Raw genomic sequence first — 21,329 nt, 5'->3', positions numbered from 1 at the left:
CAGCCACATTAGGGAGATTTAAACAATCCTTGGATAAGCACATGGATGATGATGGGATAGTGTAGGGGGATGAGCTGAGAATAGTTCACAGGTTGGTGCAACATCGAGGGCCGAAGGGCCTGTTCTGTGCTGTATTGTTCTATGTTCTATGCTGGAAATCAGAAAGACAAACAGAAATTGCTGAAGAAACTCAGCAGATCTGGCAGCATCGATGGAGAGAAGGCATTCTGCTGAGTTTTTCCAGCAATTTCTGTTTTTGTTTCAAATATGAGGGAGTTAATATTCACCCCTCAATGAACAGTCAGGTTATCCAGTCACTACAGACATTTTCACCCAATCTGTGCTGCGATACACTTCTGAGGCAAATAGGACTTAAACCCAGGCCTCCTGGCCCAGACGCAGGGACACTACAGCTGTAGCACAGAGACCCTTTACCCAGTCATTACAGCTTGTGAGAAGTTTTTGTTTAATGATTCACTAGATGAGAGCATCTCTGGCTAGGCCAGTATTTATTAGCCATCCTTAATTGCCCAGAGGGCAGTTAGGAGTCAACCCCGTGGCTGTGGGTCTGGAGTCACATGGAGGTCAGACCAGGTAAGGATGGCAGATTCCTTCCCTAAAGGATATTTATGAGCAGGATAGGTTTATCCCTTTTTTTTTAAAACAGTGGTTTTGCAGTCAATAATAGACTTTAAATGTTAGATTATTATTGAATTCACATTCCATCATCTGCCATGATAGGGTTTGAACCTGTGTCCCCAGAACAATACCTGGAGCCTCTGGATTAATAATGAAGCAATAGGACCACGAGGGCACCAGCTCCTCTCCACTGACTACCTCGTTTCCTTCATTACTACATTGACTTCACTTCAAAGGTATGCCATTAGCTGAGAGCTGCCCTGAGGTTGGGAGAGGTGCTACACAAATGAAAGTCCCTTACCCCTGTACCACCCCCGCACACCTTTCTGAGGTCATCTCCTGTGAGAGCAGAGACTCACCAACCACATCGAGTTTGTAGGTGGCGTTGATCTCTCCGGCCGAGTTGAAGACGTGGCACGTGTACTTCCCACTGCTCTCGGGTTTGAGATTCCTCAGGCTCAGGGTCCACCTGTTCCTCTTGTTCTCCGACAGCTGCTGGTCGTCCTTCCACCACACGATGTTGGGCCGGGGGTTCCCGCTGGCCGTGCACTTCAGCCGGACTGAGCTGCCAACAGGTCGCGCTATCACCCGCTGCCGCATCTTACTGGGCTGTGTAAACCGAGGCTTCACTGAGGGGAGGAGAGGGAATTGGGATGGGGGTTTAGAGGAAGAGATGTCAAGACACTGAGCTTCGCTTGGATCGTTGTGTAGAATCATAAAATCCCCACGGTGTGGAAACAGGCCCTTCAACCCAACAAAGGTCCACACCGACAGTAACCTGCCCACAGCCATCCCCCTGCCCTTTTACTCTACATTTTCCCCTGACTAATACATCTAACCTACATATTCCTGAACACTACAGGCAGGTTAGCCCTAACCTGCACATCTTTGGACTCTGGGAGAAAACCCACGCAGACACGGGGAGAATGTGCAAACTCCACACAGACAGTCACCCAAGGCCGGAATCGAACCCTGGTGCTGTGAGGCAGCAGTGCTAACCCCTGAGGCACCGTGCCACCCCACAGACCAAATGCTTCAAGTACTCAATGGGCTGCCCCCAGTGGGTGTGGTAAAGTTATCAGAGTAGCTAGGGATGCGGGTGGTGCAGTGGTAATGTCCCTGCCTCCAGACCAGGAGACCTAGGCTCATGTCCCTTCTTGCTCTGGGGTCTCTCGAGTCAGGTTTATTTGAAATAATTGGTGACTCAGTGGTTAGCACTGTTGCCTCACAGCACCAGAGACCCGGGTTCGATTCCAGCCTCAGGTAACTGTGTGGAGTTTTCACATTCTCCCTGTGTCTGCGTGGGTTTCCTCCGGGTGCTCCGGTTTCCTCCCACAGTCCAAAGATACGCAGGTTAGAGTGGATTGGTGTTAAAGTGTCCAGTGACCTGCAGGCTAGGTGGGTTAGCCATGGGAAACATGGAGTTATGAAGAAAGGGTAGGGGGCTGGGTCTGGGTGGGCTGCTCTTTGGAGGGTTGGTATGGAGTCAACAGGGTGAATGGCCCGCACTGTAGGGATTCGATTCTATACCTATCAGAAAACTCCCTCTGGAGTTTCTGGGAGATGTTATGGGACGTGGCCAGTACCTTAGAGTCAGTGCCAGTCACATACTCTGAATGTGCTCCTGGATCATTAATATCCTCAGCTCTGACTTAAGCCCCCATGTAGCCAGCAGGGCACCCCTGGTACCCTGATGTGAATGAGGAGATGCCTGCGGTCAGTACAGGACAATATCCTCCTAGTCTGAGATGGCAGAGGAGAGCCGATTCTGAAGCTGGACACTAGGAAGATGCATAACACATCCCGGGGTTCTTGTAGAAAAGTGAGGAACTTACTGAGTGCCATCATCACCGACAGTAAATAAACCCAGTCATAAAAATTGTTATTGTGTACAGGTTGTTCTGCTATAACATCAGCATGAATTGGCTACAACGTGATTGATGGATTGTGGATGTTGTTTGGATAACGCGAACACACTGAACGGATGTAGTGACCTCCTACAAAGTGAGGTTGTGGTGAAACATAACTGTCACGTTATAGCAGCATGACTTGCACATAAGGCGAACACTGAATTGGACTGAGTTTTGAGAAGATTTGTAGCACAGGTTGAGGTTCTGGATGTAGGTTTGCTCGCTGAGCTGGAAGGTTTGTTTTCAGACATTTTGTCACCATACTAGGTAACATCTTCAGTGAGCCTCCGAATGAAGCACTGGTGGTGTAACCTGCTTTCTATTTATATGTTTGAGTTCCCTTGGGGTGGTGATGTCATTTCCTGTTCAAACAGCCAAACAGAGACACATACGAGAATTCCTAGAAGCATAGCATTCCAACTGGACTTCTATCGACAAACAAATTGACTTGGATCCAATTTACACCCCTGAGAAAAAGAACAGGAAATGACATCATCATAGGAATGATGTCACCACAGGAAATGACATCACCAAAACAAGGAAGCTCAAATATATAAATAGAAAACAGGCTACACCACCAATGCTTAATTTGGAGGCTTACTGAAGATGTTACCTAGTATGGTGACGAAACATCTGAAGATGAACCTTCCAGCTCAGTGAGCAAACCTACATCCAGAACTAGATTGGACCCTCAGCAAGAGAAGTCACCTCGAGGAAGGAATGCCATGCTCCTGAGTCTCATTTTCTACTCTCAGGTCAGGGCACTTTGGGTTATGTGAGACAGTAAATCCCTCTGACCTCTGCTCCATCAAATATGTTAAATATGCCACGGGGAAGTAAATCCTTCACCCACCACCACATCTAACAGCAGGGGAGTTTTGGGAGGCATTTCCATGACAGGGAACACTTTGCTGCTCCAGTCTTTGACCCTACAGCTCGGAAAGGGAATGAGATTGAGACCGTCCAGAATCCAAATCAGTTCACGTGCCAGCAAATAACTCAGCCTGGTCTTCATTAGGAGCCAGGTCCCTGTCCCAGAAAAGGAACCGTCAAGTTTCCAGTGGCTACTTACCCAGCTGCTTTCCAGGGGTGTCTTCACTTGCAAAGTCTGACTGCGATCCCTCAGGAAGGGGCTGACCACTGCTCACACTGCTACTGCTGCTGTCATCTGTAAAAAGGCACACACACATACAACACACACAGTCACTTGAGGGGCAGAAGCTGGAAGGAGTCTTGTTTGTTTTGATCATTCATGGGATGAGGGAGTCACTGTCTAGGCCAGCATTTATTGCCCATCCCTAAGTTCCCAGAGAGCAGTTAAGGATCAAACACGTTGCTGTGGGTCTAGAGTCACATATAGGCCAAGACCAGGTAAGGTTGGCAGTTCCCTTCTCTAAAGGTCATTAGTGAACCAGATGGGTTTTTATTTTTGACAATGTTTTTGTTAGATGCTCAATACCAGACTGTTATTGAATACAAATTCCACCATCTGCCATGGCAAGATTTGTCCCTGGAATGTTACCTGGGATGCTGGATTAGTGTTCCAGCAATAATTCCACTAGGTCATCACTTCCCCATCTCACTCTAGGATTTCTGCATGTGCCTGTGATTTAAAGTATTAACAACCCACTTTTGCAGGATTCAGTTTCTTTATCCTGATATGGACCAGACCGAACCCCCCTCAAAACATATTAAGGAGACAGCCCAGACCTTAACTTTTTCTTATTTTAAAGGTAAGTGCCAGGCGTTGTGTTCTGAATGCAATTTGATTGGTCAAACTGCCAGGTTTGAAGCAAAACACACTTTATTTATACACTATAGTTAAAATAAAACAAAAGAAAGAAGAAATTGGAATAATTCATTGGAAAACTTAACAGAATAATAGATTACTTAACTACTTATTTGTTCCAATAAACAGGACCTGTTCCAATATCGTAACATCTCATAAACATGCCCTTGGCAAAAGGCAAATTCAGTAAAATAGATTGTCTCACAGTCCAGGAGGAAAGAACATCTGTTTGAGAGAGAGAGTAGTAGGGAGAGATGTACTGCAGGTCCACAGATCACTGAAGGTGGCAGTGCAGGTAGATAAGGTAGTTAAAGAAGCCTTTGGCATACTTGCTTTCATTGGAAGGGGCTTTGAGTATAAGGATAGACAAGTTATGCTGCTGCCAGGGTTGGAGGATTTGACCTATAGGGAGAGGCTGAACAGGCTGACGCTGTTTTCCCTGGAGCGTCGGAGGCTGAGGGGTAATATTATAGAGGTTTACAAAATCATGAGGGGCATGGATACGGTAAATAGGCAAAGTCTTTTCCCTAGGGTGGGGGAGTCCAGAACTAGAGGGCATAGGTTTAGGGTGAGAGGGGAAAGATATAAAATAGACCTACAGGGCAACGTTTTCACGCAGAGGGTGGTACGTGTATGGAATGAGCTGCCAGAGGATGTGGTGGAGGCTGGTACAATTGCAATATTTAAGAGGCATTTGGATGGGTATATGAATAGGAAGGGTTTGGAGGGATATGGGCCGGGTGCTGGCAGGTGGGACTAGATTGGGTTGGGATATCTGGTCGGCATGGACGGGTTGGACCGAAGGGTCTATTTCCATGCTGCACATCTCTATGACTTTATAACTTTAGTTTGGCCACACTTGGAATATTGCATACAGTTCTGGCCACCACACTACCAGAAGGATGAGGGCACAGAAAAGGGTTATCAGGATGTTACCTGGTATGGGGGATCTTAGCTATGAAGTGAGGTTGGATAGGCTGGGTTTGTTATCACTGGAACGCAGGAGGTTGAGGGGCGACCTGATAGAAGGTTATAAGATTGTGAATGGCCTGGCTAGAGTGAAGAGTATGAGGCTATTTCCCAGGGTTGAGGGGTCAATTACTAGGGTACACAGGTTCACAGTGTGAGGGGTGATGTTTAAGAGAGATGTGCGAGGCAGGTTTTTCACGCACAGAGGGTGGTGAGTGTCTAGAACATGCTGCCAGAGGGGGTGGTGGAAGCACTTACAACAGCAGCATTCAAGAAACACCTGGATAGATACGTGAAAAGGAAGGGGATAGAGGGATTTGGATCCTGTAAGTGAAGACAGTTTTTGTATGAAAGGGCAAACTGTGTCAGCACAGGCTTGGAGGGCCGAAAGGTCTGTTCCTATGCTGCATTGTTCTTTGCAGCTTCTACATCTAGCTTCAATACCCCAAAACTACCATTGAAAAACTAAAATTAAAAATCCTGCTTCTGTGGGAGCTTGACCCCACCCATTCAGGCTGCTTCTATTGTTCCAATTGTAAAAAAAAGTCCTCACAAGCTGTGTACTCTGGTGACTCTGAGTAGACTGCTCACTACTTCTCTCTCAACCTTTCTCCACAAAAAAACAAACAAAAGACACCTCTTCAAGCCACAGTATCATCACAACCCATTCTTTTACCCAACCCTCACCCTCAAAACATCACATTGAAGATTTACAGAGAACTGACAATCCAAGTTATGTGGTATTTAGAAACAAAAACATATGTTGCTGGAAAAGCTCAGCAGGTCTGGCAGCATCTGTGGAGAGAAATCAGAGTTAATGTGTCAGGTTCAGTGATCCTTCACCAGACAGTTCTATCAATGCTGCCAAACCTGCTGTTTCTGTTTTTAGATTAGATTACATTATTTACAGTATGGAAACAGGCCCTTCAGCCCAACAAGTCCACACTGACCTTCTGAAGAATAACCCATCCAGACCCAATCCCCCTGACTAATGCACCTAACCCTATGGGTAATTTATCATGGCCAATTCATCTGACCTGCACATCTTTGGACTGTAGGAGGAAACCAGAACACCCGGAGAAAACCCACACAGGAATCGAACCTGGGACCCTGGTGCTGTGAGGCAACAGTGCTTACCACTGAGCCACCTTGCCGTGTTGTTAATTTCCAGTGCTTCTTTCAGTTTTTCTGTTGCATTTTGGTCTGCAGCATCTCCAGTAGGTCATTAACAATGAGATACCCAGATGCAATTAACGTAACTCTGCCCTTACTGTACCACAAGCAAGGCACCTCATTTGCAAATCCAGGAGTAGTGTGGCGTCTGCCTGTCTTGCTGGCGAACATACTTTCACTTGAAGCTTGCAAAAGCCTAATGCCCCAAGATTCCTTGTAACTCATCCAAAGAAGATTTATTTCCACTTTGATTTTTGAAAAGCAATTTCTCTTCCAGTTCTTGAAACTGAAGCCGGCCTTTTTGCTGATTTGAATTTGATGCATATTTTTCTTGGATCCTTCCCATTTTGGGAAAACACTTTTGAAATAGGAGGACCGACTAATGGTAAAACTTGCTATTTTTAGACAATGTGCTATCTTTTGTGAACTCGGGCATTGTTTTCGCTCTCGTTTCATTGCAGTTTTCTGTCACTCTGCAGTACAGACGATTCTGTGGACATCTTCAGATGGTAAATTGACAGGGAAACTTGAATACTCCTTGTTGCCTGAGAAAATTCTTCTCACAGCCAGAGTTGTTTATTTGTTAAACATTCTGTTGTAATTCTACAAAGGGAACACAGTAAAATAGACCTCACTGTTCAGCCCCTCAAACCTACTCCAACATTCACGAAGATCAGAGCTCATCTCTTTCACAATGCCACTTGCATCCATTTTAGCTCCTTATCCCTTTCATAATCTTGGTTAATAAAAATCGACCAATCCGAGATTTTAAATGACTAATTGAGCTGGTATCTGTTAGAGTCATAGGGTCATAGAACTATACAGCACGGAAACAGACCCTTCAGTCCAACTCATTCATGCCAACCAGATATCCTAAACTGATTTAGTCCCATATGCCAGCACCCGGCCCATATCCCTCTAAACCCTTCCTATTCATATACCCATTCTGATGCCTTTTAAATACTGTAATTGTACCAGCCTCCACCGCTTCCTCTGGCAACTCATTCCATACACGCACCACCCTCTGTGTGAAAAAGTTACCCCTTAGGTCTGTTTTATATCTTTCCCCTCTCATCTTAAACCTATGCCCTCTAGTTCTGGACTCCCTCACTCCAGGGAAAAAACTTTGTCTATTTACTCCTCCATGCCCTTCATGATTTTATAAACCTCTATAAGGTCACCCAACAGCCTCCGACGCTCCAGGGAAAACAGCCCCAGCCTATTCAACCTCTCCCTATAGCTCAAATCTTCCAACCCTGGCAACATCCTTGTAAATCTTTTCTGAACACTTTCAAGTTTCACAACATTCTTCCTTTAGCAGGGAGACCAGAATTGCACACAATATTCCAACAGTAGCCTAACCAATGTCCTGTACAGCCGCAACATGACCTCCCAACTCCTGTACTCAATGCACTGACCAATAAAGACAATTATACCAAATGCCTTCTTCACTATCCTGTCTACTTGTGACTCCACTTTCAAGGAACAATGAACTTGCACTCCATGGTCTCTTTATTCAGCAACATTCCCTAGGACCTTACCAATAAGTGTATAAGTCCTGGTAAGATTTGCTTTCCCAAAATGCAGCACCTCGCATTTATCTAAATTAAGCTCCATCTGCCACTCCTCAGTCCATTGGCCCATCTGATCAAAATCCCATTGTATTCTGAGGTAACCTTCTTTGCTGTCCATCACACCTCCAATTTTGGTGTCATCTGCAAACTTAGTAACTATATCTCTTATGCTCACATCCAAATCATTTATATAAATGATGAAAAGTAGTGGACCCAGCACCGATCCTTGTGGCACTCCACTGGTCACAGGGGTCTCAGGGATCCAGGGGCTCCACAGCACCCTCTGTCTTCTACCTTGAAGCCAGTTCTGTGTCCAAATAGCTAGTCCTCCCTCTATTTCATGTGACCTAACTTTGCTAACCAGTCTAACGTTGTCAAACGCCTTACTGAAGTCAACATAGATCATGTTCACCACTCTGCCCTCATCAATCCCATTCATTACTTCTTCACTTCATCAAAAAAACTCAATCAATTTTGTGAGACATGTTGACTATCCCTAATCAGTCTTTGCCTTTCCAAATATGTAAATCCTGTCGTTCAGATTTCCCTCCAATAACATGCCCACCACTGACGTCAGTCTCACTGGTCTGTAGTTCCCTGGCTTGTCCTTACCACCTTTCTTAAACAGTGGCACCACGTTAGCCAACCTCCAGTCTTCTGGTACCTCACCTGTGACTATCGATGACACAAACGTCTCAGCAAGGGCCCCAGCAATCACTTCCCTAGCTTCCCGCAGAGTTTTTTTTTAAGATTAGATTACTTACAGTGTGGAAACAGGCCCTTCGGCCCAACAAGTCCACACCGACTCGCCGAAGTGCAACCCACTCAGACCCAGTCCCCTACATTTACCCCTTCACCTAACACTACGGGCAATTTAACTTGGCCAATTCACCTAACCTGCAGTTTTTTGGACTGTGGGAGGAAACCGGAGCACCCGGAGGAAACCCACGCAGACACGGGGAGAATGTGCAAACTCTACACAGAGAGTCACCTGAGGCGGGAATTGAACCCAGGTCTCTGGTGCTGTGAGGCAGCAGTGCTAACCACTGAGTCACTGTGCGGCCCACTAGGGTACACCTGATCAGATCCTGGGGATTTTAAGACATCCAGCACCACCTCCTCTGTGATATGGACATTATTCAAGATGTTGCTATTTATTTCCTCACGTTCTCGAGCTTCCATATCCTTTTCTACAGGACACTCTGATGCAAAATACTTTTGTTAGTACCTCCCATTTTCTGCATCCATAGTTCTATCACCTCTTGTATGATGGTCTATTTCCTAATTCTTTCTTAACCTGATTACTTGGCTCTGATTTTATGAGGTCTCCATACCAGCTGGGACAAGGTGATTGGGGGGTATAGAGGTAAGGTTACTACACTGCTGATCCCTACAGGGCCCAAGCTAATCCTTCAGAAGCAAATGTTCAACCATGGCAGCTAGTGGAGTTTGAATTCAATGAATACAAATGATTTACAAAGCTAGTCTGAGTAATGGTGAAACCCAAAAGAACTGTAGATGCTGTAAGTCAGAGACAAAAATAGAAATTGCTGAAAATTCCATTTTTGTCTGAGTATAGGTGACCATAGTTAACTTTTAATATTAAAACCCACCTCATTCACTAAGCTGCATTAGTGAAGGAATACTCCCAGCCTTTCCCACATGACTGCAGATCTACACCGCTAACGGTTACACTCAGTTTTCATTGGCTAAGCAAGACATTCGATTAAAAGGTAATTCGGGATAGAAGCAGGTATTGGCCTTGCTAGCGATGATGAAAGAATGAAAAAAAGAGGTAGAATTATTTTCTCCTCACCTGTACCATTGAGTCCTTTCAAAAATCCTAGAAACCTCATTCACTCTTTAACCTTCAATATTCCAAGGAGAACAATTCTAGCTTATATATCCTCACCTTATAATTTAACCCTGGGAGCCCTGGTAACATTATGGCGAATCGGCACTGTTGTGCTTCCAAGACCAGTAGACTGTTTCTAAGAAGCAGAGTTTCGAATTGTCCACAATATTCCAGATACTATTCCCAGGTACATTTACTCCCTTTATGTTTGATACCTCCACTTACAAAGGTTCATATTCCTGCTATGATGAAGAGTCATCTGGACTCAAAATGTTAGCGTGCTCTCTCTCCACGGATGCTGCCTGACCTGCTGTGATCTCCAGCATTTATTGTTTTCAGTACATTTTCCACCATCTGCTGTAATCTGCTCCAAATATTTCATTAGCATTTTTGATTTGTTTTGTACATGACTGCTATTTTTCAATGATACCCTTCCAAACCTCTTTAAGTTTTCACTTTTCCGATGACTGCGATGTTTAAAAAAAATGCTCTGATCAATTCTTTCCTAATCTATAACAGATGACGAGACCATTTCAGACTGGGCCCCTATGACCAGTGGTGCGCCACAAGGATCTGTGCTGGGTCCACTGCTTTTCGTAATTTATATAAATGATTTGGATGTGAACAGAGGAGGTAGAGTTAGCAAGTTTGCAGGTGACACCAAAATTGGAGGTTTAGTGGGAATGAATAAGGTTACCTCAGATTACAATGGGATCTTGATCAGATGGGCCAATGGGCTGAGGAGTGGTAAATGGAGTTTGATTTAGACAAATGCGAGGTGCTGCATTTTGGAAAGGCAAATCAGGGCAGGACTTATACATTTAATGGTAAAGTCCTAGGGAATGTTGCTGAACAAAGAGACCTTGGAGTGCAGATTCATAGTTCCCTGAAAATTGAGTCACACGTAGATAGGATAGTGAAGAAGGCATTTTGTATGCTTTCCTTTGTTGGTTAGAGCATTGAGTGTAGGAGTTGGGAGGTCATGTTGCAACTATACAGGACATAGATTAGGCCACCTTTGGAATACTGCATGCAATTCTGGTCTCCCTGTTATAGCTTCGTATGTTGTGAAATTTGGAAGGGTTCAGAAAAGATTTACAAGGATGTTGCCAGGGTTGGAGGGTTTGAGCTATAGGGAGAGGCTGAAGAGGCTGGGGCTGTTTACCCTGGAGCGTCGGAGGCTGAGAGATGGCCTTATAGACATTTATAAATTATGAGGGGCATGGAAAGAGTGAATAGATGAGGTCTTTTCCCTGGGGTGGTGGAGTCCAAAACCAGTGGGCATAGGTTAAGGGTGAGAAGGGAAAGATTTAAAAGAGACCTAAGGGGCAACCTTTTCACACAGAGGGTGGTACGTGTATGGAATGAGTTGCCAGAGGAAGTGGTGGAGGCTGGTACAATTGCAACATTTAAAAGGCATTTGGATGGGTATATGAATAAGAATGTTTTAAAGGAATATGGGCCAAATGTTGTCAAATGGAATTAGATTAATTTCAGACAGCTGATTGGATGGACAAGTTGCATGAAAAGGTCTGTTTCTGTGCTGTACATCTCGATGACTCTGAGATTCTGTTTACTTGTGTTGAAATGTGTCTGCCACAATCATTCACTTAATCTGTCCACAGCAATTACTACCTCACCAGCCCTTGAGTTCATCAATAACCTTGGATAAACTTGTTTTGTAACGTAATGTAAGTCATTAATAAACACAGGGAATAGTGGCAATCTCTAGGTTGCTCGTAACTACCTTCTAAGTTGAGTACACACCCATTCCTGCTATCCAGCTTCTAATGCCTAACCACTGTCCTAACCAGGTTAAGAAACAGTCTTCAATTTAATGAGTTTTAACTTTAGTTAACAGTCTCTTATGTGGAACGTTATTATGTGCTTCCTGAAAACCACGCTCATAAACAACATTCCTCTCTACGACTGTAGTTATTTCCTCAAAATGTCAAATCAGTTTTTTCAAATACAACCTGCCCTTTAAGAAGCAATGTTGGCTGTCTCAAATTAGTTCAAACTTTTCTGACGTGCTCTCTATGCTTAAAGCATGTGCGTTACTATAGATTCCAGTAACTTCCCCAAAACAGCTGTTGGACTAACAAATCTAAAATCTCTGAGTTTTACTCTCTCACCTTTTTAAATAATGCAATTGGAAAAAAAAACATTTGGAATTTTCCAATCTGAAGGAACCACTCCCGAATTCAAGAGAGCTTTGGAAAAACAAAACGTTTGCAATTTCCGCACTGACCTCCGTTAAGAGATGGTGTGGAAAGCATCACTTGCTGGGGCCCTTGTTTTTCTCTAGTGCCAGTGTTTGTCCAAATACCACCTTTTCAGTCATGTTGACTTTAGTAAGTTCCAGTTGATACATTATTAATTTCCCTGGAATGTCATGGAAATTATCCCAGCTCCACAGTGAATTTACTCAACACAAAGTAGTTATTCAACAAGTTTGCCGTTTGCTTATTTTAATTTCCAATACCACTACATTGTGATATTATTGTTATTAAAGAGTCTCCGTCACCTTTAAAACATTATAAATGTAAAATATCTTGCCTTAATCTTGATGCTTTTTTAACGCTCTCATCAAGCCTCTGTTCTGCAACTTGCATCATTTTTATTTTCCTATACTGTACTTTATAATTCTCTCAGTTGCCTGGATCTGTGTTATTTCTCATATTTTGGTGTGCTTTTTCCTTTAGCTTTATGTTATTGTTCAGCTCTTTGTTAACTTTGGCCATTTTGTATGGTAAGTACAGCTTTTTCCTCTTAGATATATACAGGCCAAATACCGCTTTGGAAAACCGTTCATCAGTCGTTTTACCTCTTAATTAGTCGCTGAGACCCTTTGGTCCAACTCGTCCAACAGGTATCTTAAACTAATCTAGTCCCATTTGCCAGCACTTGGCCCATATCCCTCTAAACCCTTCCTATTCTTATACCCATCCAGATGCCTTTTAAATGCTATAATTGTACCAGCCTCCACCACATCCTCTGGCAGCTCACTTAATACACGTTCAACCCCTCTGTGTGAAAATGTTGCCCCTTAGTTCCCTTTTATATCTTTCCCCTCTCCCTAAACCTATGCCTTCCAGATCTGGTCTCTCCCACCCCTGGGTAAAGACTTTCTCTATTCGCCCTATCCATGCCCCTCATGATTTTATAAATCTCAATAAGGTCACCCCTCAGCCTCTGACAGTCCAGGGAAAACAGCCTCAGCTTATTCAGACTCACTCTCTAACTGAAATACTCCAACCCTGGCAACATCCTTGTAAATCTTTTCTGAACCCTTTTCAGTTTCACAACATCTTTCCGATAGGAGAGAGAAACGAATTGCGTGCAATATTCCAAAAGTGGCCTAACCAACGTCCTGTACAGCTGCAACATGACCTCCCAACTCCTGTACTCAATACCCTGACCAACAAAGGCAAGCATACCAAACGCCTTTTTCAATATTCTATTTACCTGCGACTCTACTTTCCAGGAGCAACGAACCTGCGCTCCAAGGTCTCTTTGTTCAGCAACACTCCCATTAAGTGTATAAGTCCTGCTAAGATTTGCTTTTCCAAAATGCAGCACCTCACCAGTTATACATTCACCAGTCTCTGTCTCATCCTATTAAACTTAATTGTGTGAATTTCCAGAATCCAAGTAAGTGTGTCACATTTCTCTTTTGCAAATATAGCAATGCTTTCAGTCAAATGTTGATCACTGTTAGAACAATGTTCTCTCACCAGGTCATTAATTAGATGTGGTATGGTATGGTATGGTGTGTTCTCCTGGTAGCTCAGAAATATTGTTGCAAAAAACTACCCGGCATGCATTCAACCAAATCAACACCTTTTGGATTTGAAACAGAATCAGAAATTGTTGGGAAAACTCAGCAGGTCAGGCAGAACCTGTGGAGAGAAAGCACTGTTAATGTTTTGGGTCCAGTGACCCACAACTCCCAATTCTGGAGTAGAGTCACTGGAGCCAGAATGTTAACTCTGCTTTCTCTTCACAGATGCTGCCTGACCTGCTGAATTTTTCCAACAATTTCTGACTTTGTTTCTGATTTCCAGCAGCTGCTGTTCGTCGGATTTGATTTTGTTTAGACCTTTTGGATTTGAGCTATTCTGGTCTGACTGATGGAAAACAAAGTTTCCCATTAAAATGTTCTCAGTGTTTGTTACAAGTCTCTGAATGGATGCAATCTGTAACTTCAATTATGCCACCATGGATGGCTCAGTGGTTAGCACTGCTGCCTCACAGCACTAGGGTCCCAGGTTCGATTCCAGCCTTGGACGACTGTATGTGCGGAGTTTGTACATTCTCCCCGTGGCTGCGTGGGTTTCCTCCGGGTGCTCTGGTTTCCTCCCACAGTCCAAAGATGTGCAGATTAAGGTGGATTGGCCATGGGAAATTACCCCATAGGGTCCAGGGATGCGCAGGGTAGGAGGATTGGCCATGGGAAATGCAGAGGTAGGGTGGTGGGTTTGGGGGGATGCTCCTCTGAGGAATGACGTGGACGCGATTGGTTGAATGGCTGCTTCTAAGGTAAGGTTTCTGTGATTTGCTCCTATGTGTGGGATCCTACGCCCCCTGACCAGGGGAGCTCTCCTATATTTCTGGGACTGTGAATTATGAGCTATTTCCAGGTTGAGTTGTTCCTGTCACCGACTCAGTTTGGGTTCAGAATTTTGTGACCATCCTACTCTGATCGTGCAGTGCAGTGATGATCACGTTGCTTGTCCCATTAACTTGGTGACAGGTCTGCAGCATGACAGCACCACAGAGAATTCTTACAAAGTATTTAAGAAACATTGATATTTTAATGCATGCAACACTGGTTAGAGGGAGAATTACACTTGGTTTTAATGCTCTCCTGTTTAAACTATTAGCGCCCAGCAACTAGCTTACATCTGCACACACCTTGGACCATAACGTACAACGACTGCCTTGTGCAGCTATATGGTACACATTTGCATGTAAAATAAAGCTTATAACTTTATTATTCATTCATGGGATGAAGCTAGACCAGTATTTATTGCCCATTCCTAATTGCCCCAGAGGACTGTTAAGAATTAAGCACATTGCTGTGGGTTTGGAGTCACATGTAGGCCCAGACCAGGTAAGGGTGGTAGTTTATTTCCCTGAAGGACATTAGTGACCCAGTTGGGTTTTTTCAACAATTGACAATGAATTTGTGGGTCATCATTAGACTCTTAAATCCAGATTTTTTTTTTATTGAATCCAAATTCCACCATCTGCCCTGGCGGGATTCAAACCCGGGTCCACAGGACCATAAGACCTTGGAGTGGAAGTAAGGCCATTTGGCCCGTCGAGTCCACTCTGTCATTCAATCATGGCTGATGGGCATTTCAACTCCACTCACCTGCACTTTCCCCATATTTCTTAATTTCTTTTGAGATCAAGAATTTATCAATCTTTGCCTTGAAGACATTTAACATCCTGGCCTCCACTGCGCTCCGTGGCAATGAATTCCACAGGCCCACCACTCTCTGGCTGAAGAAATGTCTCCTTATTTCCGTGCAAAATTGATCCCCTCTAATTCTAAGGCCGTGCCCACGGGTCCTAGTCTCCCTGCCTAATGGAAACAACTTCCCAGCGTCCACCCTTTCTAAGCCATGCATTATCGTGTAAGTTTCTATTGGATCTCCCCTCAACCTTCTAAACTCTAATGAATACAATCCCAGGATCCTCAGCCGTTCATCAGATGTTAGGCCTAACATTCCAGGGATCATCCATGTGAATCTCTGCTCAACGTGGGTTGTAGAATCGTAGAATCCCTACAGTGTAGGAGCAGGCCATTCGGCCCATCGAGTGCACACTGACCCTCAGAAGAGCATCCCACCCAGACCCACCCACCCACTTCTGTAACACTGCACTCCCCATGGCTAACCCACCTAGCCTGCCCATCCCAGGACACCGTAGTCAATTTAGCCTGACCTGCACATCTTTGGACTGTGGGAAGAAACCGGAGCACCCGGAGAAAACCCACGCAGACCCGAGTCCCCAGAACATTGCTTGGGAATCTGGATTATCAGTGATAATACCACGAGGTCATTGCCTGTCCTGCCCCATGATCTCACAATATCAGTGACTCTGTTGCAAAATATTCATTCCACACATAATGTGGGCCCACTCTTACAGAGTTTAATGGGGACATTTTCAAATATCTTTTCCCTTTTCCTGCTGTACAGCCCCTAATGGGTTAATTGCCTTGCTCCATTTGACGCACAGCTGATATTTGATAGGAATAGACAAGACAAGCCCTGACTGGCTGATGGGCTCACAGCGTCCTAGAATTCCCCTGGGGATTAAGTTGCTTTTAACAAATACCATGACTTCATGGGAATCTGACCAAGGGCATCCATGGTACTACTGGAACCATCTGAAGTCTCTCCTGTTCCATACTCTCCCCACCTGTCCCCCATCTCCCGCCATCAGCATCTCCACTTGTACACCACATTAGCTGAGAGTGGGCTGGGAGTGTTAGGATTTCAATACGTAGTCACTGGAAAATAAGAGAATGCAGGAGGAGCTTTTAGGTTCAACACACAGCCAGCCCAGCTCAAGGACTGGTTAGAAAGAGGCAGCATCATGAACCAGGTCCTCTCCCAGAAGAGGAGGGATTTCGGAGACTCTGCGCAAGTGGGTCTGCAGTGCTGCAGAGGTAGGAAGCGGGTCTGGGTGGGATGCTCTTCTGAGGGTCAATGAGCGCTTGATGGGCCGAATGGCCTGCTTCCACACTGTAGGGATTCTATGATTCTATGACCCAGGTTCGAATCCCGGCAGATGATAGAATTTGAATTCAATTTTTAAAAATCTGGACTTAAGAGATGACCCACAAATTCATTGTCGATTGTTGGGAAAACCCATCTGGTTCACTGATGTCCTTAAGGGAAGGAAACTGGCAGCCTTACCTGGTCTGGCCTACATGTGACTCCAGACCCGCAAGCTGGAGAGGGGGAGAGCGGTGAGGGGGTGTGTGACCCCGCCCCCCCCAGCTGATTTGACAGCAGACGTGGCAACAATATCAGCCTGAATCTGCCTTCAACGCAGAGATGTGTCCCCCATCCCCGATGCTGTGGGTGAGCCAGGCGTTGCAGAGACATGGGTTTTTTTTAGATTAGATTAGATTACTTAGATTAGATTACTTACAGTGTGGAAACAGGCCCTTCGGCCCAACAAGTCCACACCGCCCCGCCGAAGCGTAACCCACCCATACCCCTACATCTACATCTACCCCTTACCTCACACTACGGGCAATTTAGCATGGCCAATTCACCTGACCTGCACATCTTTGGAGTGTGGGAGGAAACCGGAGCACCCGGAGGAAACCCACGCAGACACAGGGAGAACATGCAAACTCCACACAGTCAGTCGCCTGAGGCGGGAATTGAACCCGGGTCTCAGGCGCTGTGAGGCAGCAGTGCTAACCACTGTGCCACCGTGCGCCCCATTAATCACCTCAGGTTACTTTTTGACAGGCCTCTTCTGGAATACTGTGTCCAGTTCTAGTTTGCCCTGTTATGGGAAGGATATCATGAAGCTGGAGAGGGATCAGAAGAGATTTACCAGGAATTTGCTGGGTATGGAAAGTTTGAGTGACAAAGAAAGGCTGGATAGACTGGGACTATTTTCACTGGAGCGTAGGGGGCTGAGAGATGACCTTGTAGATGTTTACAAAATCATGAAGGGCATAGTTAGGTTTAATGGAGGTTGTCTTTTCCCTCGGATGGGGGATTTCAAGACTAGGGGGCACATTTCTCAGGTGAGAGGAGAGAGATTTAAAAAAGACGTGAGAGGCAACTTTTTTACACAGAGGGTGGTTCGCGTGTGGAATTAACTTGCTGAGGAAGTGGTGGATGTGGGTACAGTTACAATGTCTAAAAGACATTTGGTTAAGAAAATGGATAGGAAAGGGTTGGAGGGATATGGATCAGGAGCAGGCAGGTGGGACTAGTTCAGTTTGGGATTATGTTTGGCATGGACTGGTTGGACTTAAGCGTCTGTTTCCGTGCTGGATGGCTCAGTGACTCAATGACGCAGAGCTTTGCACCAATCCCTGAGCCAGACTCAAGCCTGATCTGTAACTAATGGTGGGGCTACCAATGGGATAGTCCTGAGAGGAAGGCATGTGAAAATGGAACAGTCCAAGTTGGGGTGAGTCCATTGCAAATGAGGGGAATGATCTCAATTTGCTCAGTGTTGGAATAGGAAGGCAGGAAGCTGTTTTTGTGAATAGAGTGTGAACTGGGGTTAGTGCACAACATGTGATTGTTTAAAGGAGCAGTATTGTTCCTGAGGCAAGTTAGCCTGGAATTCCTTTGCCTATTCCTTCAGAACCCTGACCCCAGCAGTGGTGAAGAATCTGGAGTGAAAGGGTTAATGCTCTGAGAGAACAGTAAGCAGCACAAGTGGTCTAGTGGAAATGGCGTGGCCCTGGATCAGATATCAGCCTTTGCATCCTGCCTGACTTTACTTTGCACCAGCATCACGGGCTGGATTCTCAATCGCTGGGAACGGGGTGCAGGCGTGATTTGTAAAACCGCATTCCCGGAAAGTGGAACTGGATCCCGCAGCGTCTGGAATGTGATGGAATCTTCAAAGGGGGGCGGGGGGTGGTTGGATGGGCAAAAGGCACAACCCTCCTGCCTGGACGAGTGAAGGTTAGAATCCCTACAGTATGGAAACAGGCCATTTGGCCCATCAAGTCCACACTGACCCTCCAAAGAGCAACCCACCCAGACCCATTTCTCTACATTTCTTCTGACTAAAACACCTAGCCTGCACATTTCCCTGAACACTATGGGGCAATTTAGCATGGCCAATTCACCTAACCTGCACATCTTTGGATTGTGGGAGGAAACCGGAGCACCCGGAGGAAACCCACGCAGACGCGGAGAGAATGTGCAAACTCCACACAGACAGTCGCTCAAGGCTGGAATCGGGCCTGGGTCTCGAGTGCTGTGGGGCAGCAGTGCTAACCACTGAGCCACCGTGCCACCCTACAACACCCCCTGCTGATCGCAACTGGGTCATTGTTTAAAAATCGAAGCAACGAAATCATCCACAAATTGGGTCGGTGTGGGCAGAGTTCAAAACCTAATTACAGAGAGACCAGCTTCGTCATTCTATGCTTGAGAGGGAAAAAAAAGCAAAATAAGTGACAGAAGTCTGGAAACCACTGTGGGATGACATGCCAGATCTTTGCTTTTAAAAAGCTCGCAGTGTTTAATGAGCGAGCTGCTGACTGCTTTTCCTGGTCTAATTTGTGCAGCACCAGAGCTGAATGAGGAAGATTGTTCCTTGGTGAGCACTCTTCCATACTTAAACCCTCCAGATACATTTGCTTGTTTCTATCACCGAGACACGGTGAGCGAGCGCTGAACCAGGCAGCAAAGATTTCACTCAGCCTGAGCTGACTAGGCCAACTCTGATCACCTGACCGACTGATCGAGCCCTCCAAAGTGCGGATGGACTTTTGTAAGAGCTTTCTGCTAACAGATCACGGAAGGAAAAAGAAAATGCGTCAAGTTGTGCTTTTCTGAAACCTTGCAACATCTCAAATTTCTTTGCAGCCAAATGTTGGAGCAGAGAAGGTGTGGGCAGCCATTTTGTGTACACAGCAAGCTCACACAGATGTGACCGTGCCATTTGTGAGGTTCTTGAGGGATAAATGTAGACCAGGTGTTAGGGAAGAACTTTCCAGCACTTTTGTCCAGTTGGGCCACAGGATCTTGTCCATTCGACCAAGGTTTCTTACCTTGATCCCACCATCAACATGGCAGCACTTCCTCAGGATGGTCCTGGCTTGTCAGCGGGGTCTAGATTCGCAATTCTGTCTTGTTTTGGAGATGAACCCCAGTCTAACTGCGTTGTGCTAGGGAATACGTCGCACTGTCTCAAAATTGGAGCCAAGATGTTTAAATATTTCTTTCTCCTTTATTCCAAAATGAGATGCAAGCATCTTTAGTAAGAATGTTACCCAACCCTACATTCTCTGGAATGATCTCATTCCTGATGAAGGGCTTATGCCTGAAACATTGACTGTCCTGCTCCTCGGATGCTGCCTGGCCTGCCGTGCTTTTCCAGCACCACACTCTCGACTCTGATCTCCAGCATCTGCAGTCCTCACTTTCACCTACATTCCCTGGGACTGAGCGACTTTCTTGGACACTTCGGAGGGCAGTTAAGAGGAAACCATTTTGCAGTGTGGCTGGAGCCAGCAGACCAGACATCAACCAACTCCCACCTTCTGGTCGCCATCCATTTTAACTCTGCCCTCCCACTCCCTTCAACGACATGCCCATCCTTAGCCTTTTCCGCTGTCAGTGTGAGGCCAAGCGTAAACTGGACGAACAATACCTGATATTTCACCTGGGGAATGTACAGCCCAAAGGCCTCGATATTGACTTCGCCAGCTTCAAGCTCCTTCCTCCCCCAGCCTTATCCCATGTCCAACTCTCCCCTTCCCTCTTGCCTCCCTGACGTGACCTGTCCATCTTTCCACTCACCTATCTGCCCCACCCTTCCGACTGACCAATTGCAATAATCCCCTACCTGCCTGACCCTGCTGTGTCTTTCCAGCACTTTTGTCTCCAAGGATGGAACATTTCCGTCCCGGAAAGACATTAGAGAATTGAATGGGTCTTTTGAATGACTGATGGCAGTTTCATGGTCCCCATTACTGAGGCAAGCTATTTATGAATTGAATTTAAATTCTATCAGCAGCCAGGGCAGGATTTCACCCTGTGTCCCCAGAACATTAACCTATGGCTCTGGATTCCCGATTGAAAGAAACGCAAATGGAAACAACTGTATGAAAAGTAGCAGCCTGTTCCACAACCAATATTGCTGTCTCTTCCACACTTCCAGAGCCAGTTGGCACCAAGTGACGTCCATGTGAAGAGTGTGTGTGTGTGTGTGTGTGTGTGTGTGTGTGTGTCGGGGGGCGTAGAATGAGATTTATGTAAAACATTAAATTCTCTGTGTCTTCACAATGAGTAGTTGAGAAACACAGAGGTATTAAAAGTGGGAAGAAAGAGTTATTTAAGGCTTGAGAAAGTTCCATTTCCTCAGGGTCTTCAGTCTGTGTGTGCGTGTGTGTGTTGGGTGGGGGAGGTTGAGGGGGTGCAAGTGTAGGACAGTACTCCTTTGTAACACCTCTTGCTTATTTTCCACAGAGAAAGGTCACTATTGTAAACTTAGCATGGAGCTATGTTTTTGTAACCCTGCGCAGGAAATCAGGGGAACCTAATTAAACCCAAACTGCGACTCCTATGAGCTCAGGGTTTGAAATGTACTCTTGTCTGCAGTATAGCAAGATTTCTAACTCTTTCTCCATCTCGCTCATGCTCCTGCCACCCCACTCCCTTTGTGCCTGAGCTCCATAGCTGCCAGGAGTA

At 45.5% G+C, this 21,329-nt stretch overlaps 1 protein-coding gene across 3 annotated transcripts in view; it reads right to left on the bottom strand.

Annotated features, from left to right (window-relative positions):
* Positions 1-21,329, bottom strand: part of LOC140492244 (fibroblast growth factor receptor-like 1) — a 159,989-nt gene that overhangs the window by 7,354 nt on the left and 131,306 nt on the right. For all 3 annotated transcript variants that reach the window (XM_072591158.1, XM_072591159.1, XM_072591160.1), the window contains 2 exons: positions 3,622-3,717; positions 999-1,268 (listed from right to left, as the gene is read on the bottom strand). In XM_072591158.1, the coding sequence (XP_072447259.1) occupies positions 999-1,268; positions 3,622-3,717 (366 nt within the window). The remainder of the gene's footprint in view (positions 1-998; positions 1,269-3,621; positions 3,718-21,329) is intronic.

Source organism: Chiloscyllium punctatum, chromosome 20 (assembly GCF_047496795.1).
Source record: "Chiloscyllium punctatum isolate Juve2018m chromosome 20, sChiPun1.3, whole genome shotgun sequence".
NCBI classification, from domain to species: Eukaryota; Metazoa; Chordata; class Chondrichthyes; order Orectolobiformes; family Hemiscylliidae; genus Chiloscyllium; species Chiloscyllium punctatum.
The sequence above is the reverse complement of the archived record's forward strand: the minus strand, read 5'-3'. Positions and strand labels throughout refer to the sequence as shown.